At 39.2% G+C, this 12,796-nt stretch overlaps 1 protein-coding gene across 6 annotated transcripts in view; it reads right to left on the minus strand.

Annotated features, from left to right (window-relative positions):
• The window catches only part of KDM4C (lysine demethylase 4C), a 263,533-nt gene that overhangs the window by 18,574 nt on the left and 232,163 nt on the right, over window positions 1-12,796 (minus strand). For 5 of the 6 annotated variants that reach the window (XM_051788242.1, XM_051788244.1, XM_051788245.1 and 2 more), the window contains one exon: window positions 10,839-11,009. In XM_051788242.1, coding sequence (XP_051644202.1) covers window positions 10,839-11,009 — 171 coding nt within the window. Of the gene's footprint in view, window positions 1-10,838; window positions 11,010-12,796 lie in introns of those variants that run through there. The other variant, XR_007904638.1, reaches the window with a different exon arrangement.

The following is a 12,796-nucleotide window of genomic DNA, read 5'->3' on the forward strand; positions in this document are numbered from 1 at the left end:
CTTACAGGACAAAACTCAATGTTAAGCAGTAGGAAGCTGAAGTTGCCAAGGATACCAGGACGTCTGATTCGCTATGAAGAGCTGCTTTTATAGTGCAGCAGAAAATCCTTGCTTATGTTTACATTATAGTCAGATGAGACTGAGTCCTATACTACTGCCCTGTATCCTGCCCACTTGTATATTGGCTCCCAGTAAATCAGTTACAGTCAGATGACTAAAAAGAGCAGCTCATATGCTGCTCCTGCCCCTTCCTCAGGATGTAATATACTCATGAAGGAAAATGCTTCTTCTTCCAACACTTCCTCCCCTGCACCCCAGCAAGTCTAGAAATAATCTGCTTCTGATACACACAACAATTAGCATATATTAATAAATCAAAAAATCCTACAATTCTTGGATTACCTCAGAAAAGAGGTAGGAAGTGAAATATCACTCGTACTCCACTCCAAGCAGACCCACCTCATCTCAATGGTTCCTGTACAATTCCAAGAATTTCACCGTGTTCCACCAGGCTTCACTGCACCTGTACTCATTGTGGTCCCAGACAAGGACATACACTCTCTTTGCAAACACAAGAAGCATTGTATAATATATCTGTCTCTCACGTCCCTCACTGCAAAGTCAGACATCTCACCATAAACTGCAAAGCAATGAATTATCTTCCATTTTGTTTCTCCAGCTGAGCTTTGGGGGCATTACCTGGAACTCATCTAAAACCATTCTTGATAAGGATCCATAAAGGATTCCATCATAAAGTGGAAAGGATATTATACAAGGAAACGTTGTCAAGATAATACTTTTATTTGAGGCTTATATTCCATTGTATATTATTTTTTTTATGCTTATCTACTAAGTTGCTTGTCTTTCTGCTGTAATAGGAAACAAAAAAAACAAGAGCCACAGAAAAATCATTCCCGTTCCCCATGATGGAGTATGGTGAAAGTAACTCCCTTAAATCAATACAGTTGTAGTACTGTAAAACAAGTTTTAGATTAGAATCAGAATATTGCATCTTCAGGAGTTAAACAGTGAAATGAACCCCTCCACTCTGCAGTCTCAGAACTTAGTCTTTGTTTTTGAAACAGTTCGATTTTAACTTAATAAGACCACAGGTTTAAAAACAGGAATTCATTGAGTTCGTATTCAGAAGATGCAAACAATTATGAGCATGTAAAAAGCACAGCATTCTGTGTTTCAGCACTTGTAAATCTAGTGCAAAAGTTCACAGTTACAAAAATGAGTTAAAATAAATTTCTCTGTTCACATGAAATCAAAGTAAATTCTTCAAAACACATATACATATTTAACTTACTGGAGTATTTCACAGATGAAGAATGAAAAATGCTATACAATTTATACAAATCTACCAAAACAGGAAAAGAATCCTAAGATTTTTTTCCTCAGAGACATGTCATGTAACTCTCAAACTTGCATTCCAGAATTTTTTTAGAATTGTCTGTCAATGATCACACCACGCAAACTGCAGAGTAGTAAGTTCAACTACACAGAAGACAATTTTCTAATGTTGCAAAAAATAATTGTACTAGCCCAACATGAGTAGCATATTATTCAGCTCAGAGTCTCGATGTTGTCCCAGCTAAGAATTTTTTTTAAGAAGTTGCTAAACTTATGATAATTCATTACATCTCTTTTCCCACATCACACAACCAGGTCTGAGGACTTTTTGACCAAGTTTATTTTAAATCTATCCTCTAGTTACCTTCAGAAATACATTATTTTTCTATTTCACATTCTCAAAAATCACTGGTGATCGTGTGTGGAGTGCATTCAAAATCTACAGATTTCCCATAAAGAGTGCAAATTCAACAATTCTAATTTCCTTAGCAACTTTTACAGATTTGCATGCCATTATAACAAAACTGAACAATAAGTTATTATTGTATGTCAGAAGTCTAATGGATATTTCACAGATAAAAGGAGGCAGGTAAGCACTACTATTTAAAACTTTGATTTGAACAAGTAGACAAGCAGAAATGAGTTGTCAGAAGATATAAAGAGAGAAAAGTATATAGAGGAGAAACCACTGGAAAAAAATGCTGGAAACTAGTCAGGAGTTTAGCCATTTATAATGTCAGACAAGGTTGATAGATGAAAAGTTATATACATCTACTTTGTAGGACAGGTTTTCAAAAGAACACAGCATCCTTTGGAAATTACTAGCGCTAGAATCAAAAGTTCTATTTTTTATATACAGGTGGACATTAATGGACTGTCAAGACTTATGTACTAGTCCAGTATTTCCAAATGTCCATTGTTCAAGTTTTTCAAAAGCAGTAGCAAATGTATTAATATATATAGAAATTGAAAAGCTGTTTGAGTGTCACATCTGCAGACATATACTTCTTGTACCAGTGAAAGTCAGTAGTTACAGATTAAATCATCAATGAGAAGTTCTTGTAAAAAAGTAAGATTTTGTTCTTGAAGCTACATTCTGAGCACTGACACGCACAGCCCTCAAGAGTGAACTACCTTTTCTAAGCTGCACGTGCAGAAAGTCCCACCTAGATAACATAACATTATGGTTCTCCACTAACATTCCCTTTAGCTAGATCGGAGGAAATAAGTTTTAAAGAACCGTTCAGATAAATCCCATTTGTTCTGCACCTCAAAGAAGGATGAAGTAAACCCATTCTGTTTCTCATTTGTCTAATAATACCATTCTGGGGAAAATCTGCATTCAGCCTGACTCCTTCACCTGTAATTTACCCCAGTTAGTTCACCTCATCTTGGGCAACTACTAAGATTATAAATGTCTATGCAGCTTCAAACCCCTGTCAGATATCCAGGCCAGGAAGAATCACTCAAAATCTCAGTAAGACCACAATCATTAAGAAAGACAGGATAACTGGCATCTCTATACACACAGTATGTGTATACAGTAGAGTGTGGGTCATGGGATGTTGAAGCTTTTATTTCACAACTTCATAGGGGTATAAAGTGAGCATTTGTTGCCTGGGTCAGAGGTGGAGGATTACATAGAGTTTTTTAATAATAGCTTTTCAAACTATATTGCTATCATACTGGCAACTAAAACCTGCCTTTTTTTTTTTTTTAACAAAGAAAGCAGTGGATAACAATTTTAGATGCTGTGAAATTTAGGTACACACTGTAAGAAATTGTAGCCTTTGTGATAATTTCAGTGAAGTACTTTAGTTGTCACAGTTCTCAATAGCCCTATTCCTCCTTTCCCTGACAGTGGCAAATTTAAAGTGTTGACAGATACAGAAAGACAGAGCTTAATCTCCTCATTTTCTCTTCACACTGAAAGCTCTCTTGGGTCCATTGCCAGAGAAAGGTACTCAAAAAAGTATCAGCAACATTCTTCTGTTAAGGATTCCAGGTATCACTGTTGGTATGTTAAAAAATTCACTTGGTGGTGGTTTGTCATGCTTGAATTTTTCTCAAGAAAAGGTGGCACCCACATAAAAAAACTAGTAGCCAAAAAAAAAAAAATCAATGAAGATGTTGGATGGAGTGATATGATACATGCAAAATGAACTGAAATCATCTCTGAACAGATAGCTTTAGCTGGAACTAGGAAAAAAAGGAGAGTTTACCACCTTTTGAAGAAGCAGCTCAGGAGGACTACAAGGATGTCATGAGATTATTCAGGAAGAAAATCAGAAGGGATAAGGGCCAACTAGAACCTAATCTGTGTACTGATGTAAAAGACAATAAAAAATGTTTGTATAAACACATGCACAATAAAAGGAGGGCTAAGGAGAATCTCCATCCTTAATTGCATGCTAGAGGGAAACATAGTGACAAAGCATGAGGAAAGGGCTGAGGTACTTAAGCCCTTCTTTGACTCAGTCTTTAATAGCAAGAACAGTTGTTCTGTGAGAACTCAGCACCCTGAGCTGGAAGACCAGGATGGGAAGCAGACTGAAGCCCCCATAATACAGGGAAATGGTCACTGACATGCTACATCACTCAGATACACACAAGGCGGTGGGTCTGGATAGGATCAACCTAAGAGTACTGAGGAACCTGGTGGAAGAGCTTGATGAGACACTTTTCATCATTTACCAGAAGTCCTGGTAGACTGGGGAGATCTGAGTTGAGTGGAGGTTGAACATCTGTCTGCCTGTACTTTAATAAAGCCTTTGACAGTGTTTCACACAACATCACCCTGGAGAAATTGTCTTCCCATGGCTTGGACAGGTGCACTGTTCACTGGCTAAAAAACCAGCTGCATGGCTGGGCCCAGAGAGTGGTGGTGAATGGAGTTACATCCAGCTGGCAGCCGGTCAACACTGATATTCAGTTCTGTTTATTATCTTTATCAATGACCTGGACAAGGGGATTGATGGCACCCTTAGTCAGTGTGCAGAAGACACCAGGTTGGGTGGGAGTGTTGATCTTCTGGGGGGTAGGAAGGCTCTGCAGGGGGATCAATGAACCAAGGCCAGTGGTATGAGGTCCAACAATGGCAAGTGCTGGGTCCTGCCCCTGGGTAACAACAACCCCAGGCAGCGCTATAGGCTGGGGGAAGGCCAATGGCATCCTGGTTTGTATCAAAAATAGTGTGGCCAGAAGGACTAGGACAGGGATCATTGCCCTATACTTGGCACTGGTGAGGCTGCACTTTGAATCTTGTGTTCAGTTTTGGGCCCCTCATTACAGGAAAGACATTGAGATGCTGGAGCAAGTCCAGAGAAGGGCAACAAAAGTGGTGAAGGACCTGGAGCACAAGTCCTATGAGGAGCAGCTGAGGGATTTGGGGTTGTTTAGCCTGGAGAAAAGGAGGTGCAGAGGAGATACTATTGCTTTCTAGCACTATCTGAAAGGAGTAGCAAGGTGGGGTCAGTTCCTTCTCTCAGGTAACAAGGGACAAGATGAGAGAAAATGGCCTCAAGTTGCACTAGGGGAGGTTTAGATTAGAGATTAGGGCCAATTTCCTCATCAGAAGGGTTATCAAGCACTGGAATAGGCTGCCCAAGAAAGTGGTTGAGTCAACAACCCTGGCTGTATTTAAAAGGTATGCAGAGGTGGCATTTATGGATATAGTTTAGTGGTGGTCTTGGCAGTGTTAGGTTAATGGTAGGACTCAACGACTTTAAAGGTCTTTTCTTACCTAAATGATTCTGTGAAAAATAATTCTCATTCCTGCTTTTGGCAGCTGCAATCTGAATGTCTTAACCTGAATTAATATATACTTCTTTCAAGAGGATGCTTTTTGGATTTTATCAGGATCTCAGAAAATTACTATAATGCGGTTCCACAAAAAAACCTCATGAACTCCTGAACACAGGAGTTCCTCCAAATACATCTCATATCCTCAACATTTAAGATGCTCTTGCTTGTAAGGAATATTTACAGGAGCATTCCATAACCTACAATACTATTTATGATGTTATTCAATTTATAGACTTAAATAAGTGAAGTCCATTTTGGGTTGTGGATATGACTACCCACAGACTAGCTGTACCTTTCAATGGATAACCCCTACATTTATATACTTCATATCATGGCTGGGCTTCGCGAACGAAGATTTGGGAAGGCTCTATCCACATTTGTTGCATGCACGTTGGTGACTTATGAGGGCAATACGAGACAGACATGTCCGATTGCAAAAGGCACAGTTGAAAGACTCCTTAGATGGTGTATTCTGCAAGACACGGTTCTTTCTGCGTTGCCTTTTTTCCTCAAGAGTGATCCTGTGTGCGTTCTCAAAGGAGACAGCTGCGTTATAGATGGTGTATCTCCAGGCCTCCCGATTGGAGGCCAGAGTAGACCAGTTATGGTGATCAATATGGCCAAGGCTGAGATGTTGTTTCAGGGAGTCCTTGTATCTTTTTTTCGGGGCTCCTCTCTTGCGGCAGCCAGTGGCAAGTTCACCATAAAGCAAGATCTTAGGGAGGCGGTGGTCCTTCATCCTGGAGACATGCCCTGCCCAGCGCAGCTGTGTTCTCAGCAACATGGCCTCAATACTTGTGATTGCTGCTTCTTCTAGAACAGATGTATTGGTCACATAATCTGACCAGTGGATGTTTAGGATTGTATGGAGGCAGCGTTGATGGAAGCGTTCTAGGAGACGCAGGTGGTGGCGGTAGATGACCCATGATTCGGAACCAAATAAGAGAGTAGACAGCACTATGGCTCTGTAAACACTGATCTTGGTGCTTTTCTTCAAGTGTTTATTACGCCATACTCTTTTGTGGAGTTTTCCAAAAGCACTATATGCCTTTGCTAACCTGTTGTCTATCTCCCCGTCAATCTTACCATCCAAGGAGATGAGGCTGCCTAGGTAATTAAACTGCTGGACTGATTTGAGTTCTGATTGGCCAATGGTGATGTGGGGATGATGGGGGACTTCCTGAGGTGCAGGTTGATGGAGAACCTCTGTCTTCCCTTCAAAGTAGGTTTGAAAACCATTCCACAGATTCTGCAGATTCCTCTCCCGAAACAATTTGGCACCATATTATATACTTACTAGTAAACTAAAACACAATATGGTTATGTCATGGAAGTAAGAGTAATTACACTCATTTTTTTCACCTAGTTTGCTTGATAACCACAAGGTGAAACCATACTGAAGAATTCTGTGTAAATTTGTCACTGAAAGACCAGGGCATTTAGTGGAGCAAGTGGCCTGGAAGGATGTTTACCACTTCAGGAGATATGTGCTCAGCATTCCCGTAATCAGAACTCTCTACAGACTCAAAGCATGCTTCACTCTGCAATTATCTTTTCTCTTCCTTGAAATCGATATAATTTGGTGGTATCTTTCTGCCCCCACCCATGTATACTGCAAAGTCTCCCTTGTTCTGCTGTCATTTTAATAAGGTAATATGGAAACAACTTCATCCACAGCTCTAATTCCAGCTTACATATTGTAGCAGTTTGAGCTACATTAGAAATCTAAAATCCAACTTCCAAGCTTCCCCCACCCCTTCTCAACAATTTATCCTAACACCGGAGAGAAACTTTCAGGCCAGAGGCTTCTGTAGGGGAACGGGGAAGTATATACATTTATTTACACAAATAAATACTATACAAACTAAAGGCAACTATATATATATATATATATATATATATATATATATATATATTACACTACTATCAGTCAGTCCTTTCAAGCCCCTCCTTTAACTTTAGTCCAGGAGCAGCCTTTAAGGCTGATATGTAACACAGTCTTTTGCTGTGGGAGTGTTCTGGGTTCCCGAACACTCCCTCCTCACCAAGTTCCAGCAGTTGTTTGTTGCATTTTCTCTCCTCATGAAGTCCAAGAAGATAGTTTTGAGTCCTTGCTCTCCTGCTGCTGGTGATCTCTCCCTCTCAATGTCCCACCTCGGTTCGTAAGCTGCTTCAGTGTAGCTTATCAAGCGTCTGTGTCCTGGAATGTTCATTCCTGCACATCAGTTCTCAGCTGCCTCTGGTCAGCTTCAGCAGGCAACTCCCGAGCTCTTGGTTCGTCTCCAATTTCGCCTGGGACTCCTCTCCCAAGCGCTGGGCCTACCTCCACGGCCTGTCTCCTGGCTCAGCTCCAGCTCTGAGCCCTTCCTCCACTCACAGTGGAGGGAAAGACAAGCCCCCCTCTACAGCTTCACTGCAGAAAAGGAGGGGGAAGAAGGCTTGGCTGCAAAGCCTGCCTCTCTTCTCTTACCTCAGGTGCTGTGAATCTCTTCCTTCACAGCACACACTCCAAATGCTGACTCTAACTCTAGCCAAAGGCTGAGTTGGGGAGTCGCAGGGTTCCCCTCTCCCTCCCAGAGGGGAAGAGAAGGGAACCCAGCCACCCCCTGGCCTTCTCCACCTACACGCAGCAGACACCAACAGCAAAACAACCAAGACTGCACTGCCAACCATTTCCGGTGCTGTGATATATGATTTTGAGCAGAAGCGAACGACATGAGTGGTGACTGGCTCTCCAGGGAACACTGTCCTGGCACCCAATCACCTCTGAGCCCCTCGAACTCTCAAGGGGGGCCAATTTCAAACTATGACACATATATATGCATATATATTTTAATTATATTTGCTGTTAAGGCATCTTGACCACCACAATATATACAGAAACAAATACAACTCCTTGCTACATACCCAGAATATTTATTTCTAGCAATCTGCTAAGATATACCAGTGGAGATAAGTCCATCAGGTATCAACAGGAGGAAAAAAATAAAAAAAAGGACTGTGGGACACTCTTCCTAAATGAGCAGGCCAAAGAACTGATGCATACTCTGTGTACTGACCTCTGTCCTGCTGGACAGGGCAGTACTCCTCTTGAGCTAAGCTAGGGGCTCTGTGACAAGTTATGGAGCATTAGTACTTTAAGAAGTGGCCAGTGGCACACACGCAAGCTGTCTGCTGGTAGCAGTTACTCAGGATTGCAGCATAGGCACTCTCTACTTGTGTGCATGCATTGTTAAACTAACTGCTAAACTTGTCATCTCACCTCCTTTAAGATACAACACACTAGCCCCATCACTGCAGTCTTCCCATGAATTACAAGAGGAAGCTGTCCTGCTGTTGCTTCCAGAAAAAAAATGTTATCCATATACTTCTTTGCACCCTCTTATACCTGCTGGGTTGAAGGAAAACTGACTGGTTAGCACAACAAAAAGCCAACTCATGGGTTTAAACCCCATAATTGAGGAGTGATGAGTCTAAGAAATTCTGACAAGGTAGAAATCAGGTATAGCACCCAAGCAATAAATAAGGTTGAAATAAAAAAATCTAAATATCTATGCCTATAGCTAACACACTTAAAAACCTCCCACATGATATATCTGGCAAATGCTAACACAAACCAAGAGAAATACCTATGAGAAGACAACAATGTATACCCTGCTTTGGTTGCTATTGAATGCAAACAGAGTTCCATGAAGCTTCGAGACTGAACTTTGCCTGCTCCCTGTTTTCCTCCTTAAAAATAAATCACTCTGTCTGAACATTGGAATTCTGGTCTATTGTGAGCTGAGCTGAAATTATGTAGTGGATTCAGCACATACCGGAAAAGCAGAAAGCTCCTGCTATCTTTGTGAGCTAGTTAAAAAGTGAAAACAGATTAGAAAAATAAGTTCTTCAATAGGCAGCAACATTGCTTTCACACCAGATTTGATGAATAAGTCCTCCCAGCGGCACTAACACCTGATACACACATTGCATGGATTAGTAAGTTTTAGTCTGGGAAGAAGAAAAAACATTTTTTCCCCTTCCAGTAACTGCTGCAGGTATATTATCTAATGAAAACACAACAAGATTTCTCTAAGGAATGTGAAATTCGTTTGGTGTTTCCATCAAACAATTATATGTTGTTCATCCACTATCTGAGAAGCACTGAGGCATATCCAGACCTGATTACATTTATTCTTAGCTCCAGATCAGACTCCCCCACTAGGGCAGCAAGCAGTTTCTCATCTCTACCTTACCAGATCCTTGATGCAGGCATTAACAAAAGAGGGGTTTCTAATAACAATACAGCCACATTTACTTAATATCTTGATCATCCTAAATCAGAATGTCTTTGATCATTAATGGAGCCTTTTGGAGTGTTGTGAATTAAAGGATAAATTTTCAAAGGCATGTAAGAGAGATTTACTGACTGACTTCTATTCAGACCAGTGGGAGGTAAACAGCTCAATCCCTGTTATGAAATGTACCCTTTCAAATACCATATTTTCAAAAGGCATCATATTTTTCAATAACTAAGAAACTTTTAAGAACAACAGCATCATTTCCACTGATGCATCTGTCAGTTAATGCTACTTCTAGGAAAACATCAGGTGTTCAGAAAACAGAAGAGCCCAGAGATTTTCACAGGAGAAAAATACAGAGTGCTCCTAGGAATTGTGCCCCTTGAGCATGCATTCTTCGGCACCGCTGAGAATGCCAGACTCTTCCCCTTTACATACAGAACAGGACACAGGGCTAAGTGAAAAGTGGTCCTGCAACAACAAACAGCACTTTTGCATACCAGTGTTCCCTGGAGGTTCTAACTCTTAGAGATTACTACCAGAAGATACATGAAAAATATCAGCTCAGCCCAAAAAACGCTCAGAGGATCACGAAGGTGAAAAAGGATGAGAGTCATATCATGAGAAAGATGCCAAAGGGCACCCGACGGACACCACAAAGCTTAGCATCCAATGGATTCATTGCAAACATGGAGGGAAACAGAATCTTTCCCAACTGTCTGCAAATTTTGTTCATATGTGCCAAATGCACAATGTAGTTCTTAGTTATGAGAAACATGGTAGTTTATGTAAATGCATAAGGGAAATCAAAATCTCAGTTGCTTTTTGAAAATGTAATAAACTACACTACACATAGATAACCTATCTTCTCCCTGATGATTTTTATCATGAATAATGTAATCTCACAAACTAAACATCAGAAGGTGTAAACAAGTTGTTGGAACAGATTCTTGAGAGGAATTCTTCACATTACAGCAGTTTTCTATTCTGCAAGGAATTTTTACAATTTATCTCTTAGTGACAGAGAAGGATATATGGAATTCCCTCTCTCATATCTTTTATTAAATACATATTTCTTATTTAATTAAAAGATTTTATAAGATTACTTTTGATTCATTTGGTCAAATGGCAAAGACTAATTAGAACAACCAAGGTTTGGAAGCCCATTAGAAAATAATCATTCTCAGCAATTAAAGTAATAAACATGAACTGAATATTAAGATGTCATTTCCTCAAGGTCAAAAGACGTAGTTCAAGAGGTTCCCAATCTCTAATTTAAAAAAGAAAAACAATTAAAATCAGGGAAAAAAACCCAAAAACCAAGCAAACAAAAAACCCAAAACTATAAACCAAGAAAACAAACCAGAACTAATAGGTATCTAAGAAAGTACTTACTACAATGTCTTCAGGAAAAGTATCCACACTGAAAGAGCCATCATCAAACATTATTTCATAGAAAAGCTGAGATGTCACTCCCACCACTCTGCAGCTATAGTATCGTGTATTTCTATGTTTTGTGATGACTGTCTGTCCAACTCTAATGGTCTTCTCAGATGCTTTAGCTCTCTTGAAGAAAGAAAGAATTTAAAAGAGAAGGTAAATTTACCAGGGTCAAAATAGGATTGATAACAGTTCACCACTCAGCATAAAAACTGCAAATGCAAATCAGTTTCATTCAATCAAGATCACCCCAATTTCTTTCACATAAAAAGTTTCTCCATTTTGTTAGAAAACAAGTGACATCTGAAGAATACCAAATCACAGCATATTTTTGCCACTGACGCCTTCTAACTTTTCTGAATTAGATCAATAATACAAAATTAGCAATATTTGTAAAATTTATTTATAGAATAATTTGTAGAAATTTTTTGAAGACATAAGATGTGATGAACCTAGAGTATGGTCTTGAATTTTTGTTTTAAATTATGGGATTTTGAAGTACTGGATCCCAGTATGATTCTACATAATAGCTTAATAGTTTGCCAAATGGAACGCAATAACTAAATGCATATCCTGCTCTTGTCAGAGCTTTCTACAGCCGTGTTTTGGAGAAACTTCTTAACCCATACTATGCAGAACTTTTGCTTTAAAACTTCAAACGGCACTGACCACCCTTCATCATGTATTTACATAGTATCTCAGTAATAATATTTTTTTTTATTTCTCAATTGTAATTCCCCCTGGGGCTAGTTATATCAATCTGAAGACTGGCAGGGTTGTTAAACTATGCAAAAATTCTACATCAATAACTGCTTGATGGATTCTATAAATGTAAAAAGAACAGAACCTTGTAAGTGAGCAATTGCTCAACAAGCTCGCATTATGCAGACAACTGTTACATCTCAGCTTCCAACTATTGTATCCCCACAACCTGTCAACTTTAAAAGCAACCTTCTTCACCAGGAAAAATAAAATCATTATCTTCTCATCTTAATAACATATACTTCTTCCTTTTGATCTTGATTGTCTATTCAATATGTCACAAACGTTCATTTGTTTATGCAGAAGTGAGCTATTGTGAGTTTGGTTATACCTGAACAATTGAGCTTTTCTGCTAATGTAAGATGCTACTACAAAGGGCATATGCACTGGTATATATAAGCATAAAACACTTCTTATTAGATATGTTTTTATAAACTGCATGAAAATGCTTTATACACTATATACATTAAAGTAATTACCAAATTTCCTAGCACTGCCTTTCAAACCTTCAAAAGCAGTGCATTCTTCAGTTAGTATAAGAGTTTTGAAATTGTCTTATGAAAATCTGGAAAATGCTACTAGCTATAGGATTTTTATCACTAATATCGAAGAGAACCAAAACCAGCATCGCTTCTTTTTGTAAAACTTCAAGTATTAGCAATATGGTGAATGCTTCAGGGGAAGAGAAAAAACACACCCTAAACTTGAAGACTTCCATTTTTGCAATGACTGTCGTCACTGGACTTATTTATGGGATTTAGAATTTTTAAACCTCTCCGCTCCTGCAAACTAAGGGCATACCAAGTACAAATATTCTGTACCATTTCTACAGGCAGTGCACTAAATCTCTGTGCCAGAGCTCTGCCTGTCATACGCGTTTGGAGGATTTAGTTGAGATCACCTCAGATAGTAAAACCCAATGATGTTCCTAAAGCATTTACCAAGTTTACCTACAAATAATGTTCTGAGTATACTCAGAAATTATTTAACCTTTGCACGTATAATAAAATTATTTCCTCCTCATTTTACCAGTCTACAGTCAGATTAAGTAGAAGGATTAACTACATAAATAGCAATTGACTGGTATTATTAAAAGTGTGATAAAATATCAATTAACATGTTTTATTCAATCTTGAAACATATGTAAACAT

The sequence above is a fragment of the Manacus candei genome, unplaced genomic scaffold (genome assembly GCF_025592945.1).
Source record: "Manacus candei isolate 608988 ecotype Guabito, Panama unplaced genomic scaffold, ASM2559294v1 h1tg000024l, whole genome shotgun sequence".
Lineage (NCBI taxonomy): Eukaryota > Metazoa > Chordata > Aves > Passeriformes > Pipridae > Manacus > Manacus candei.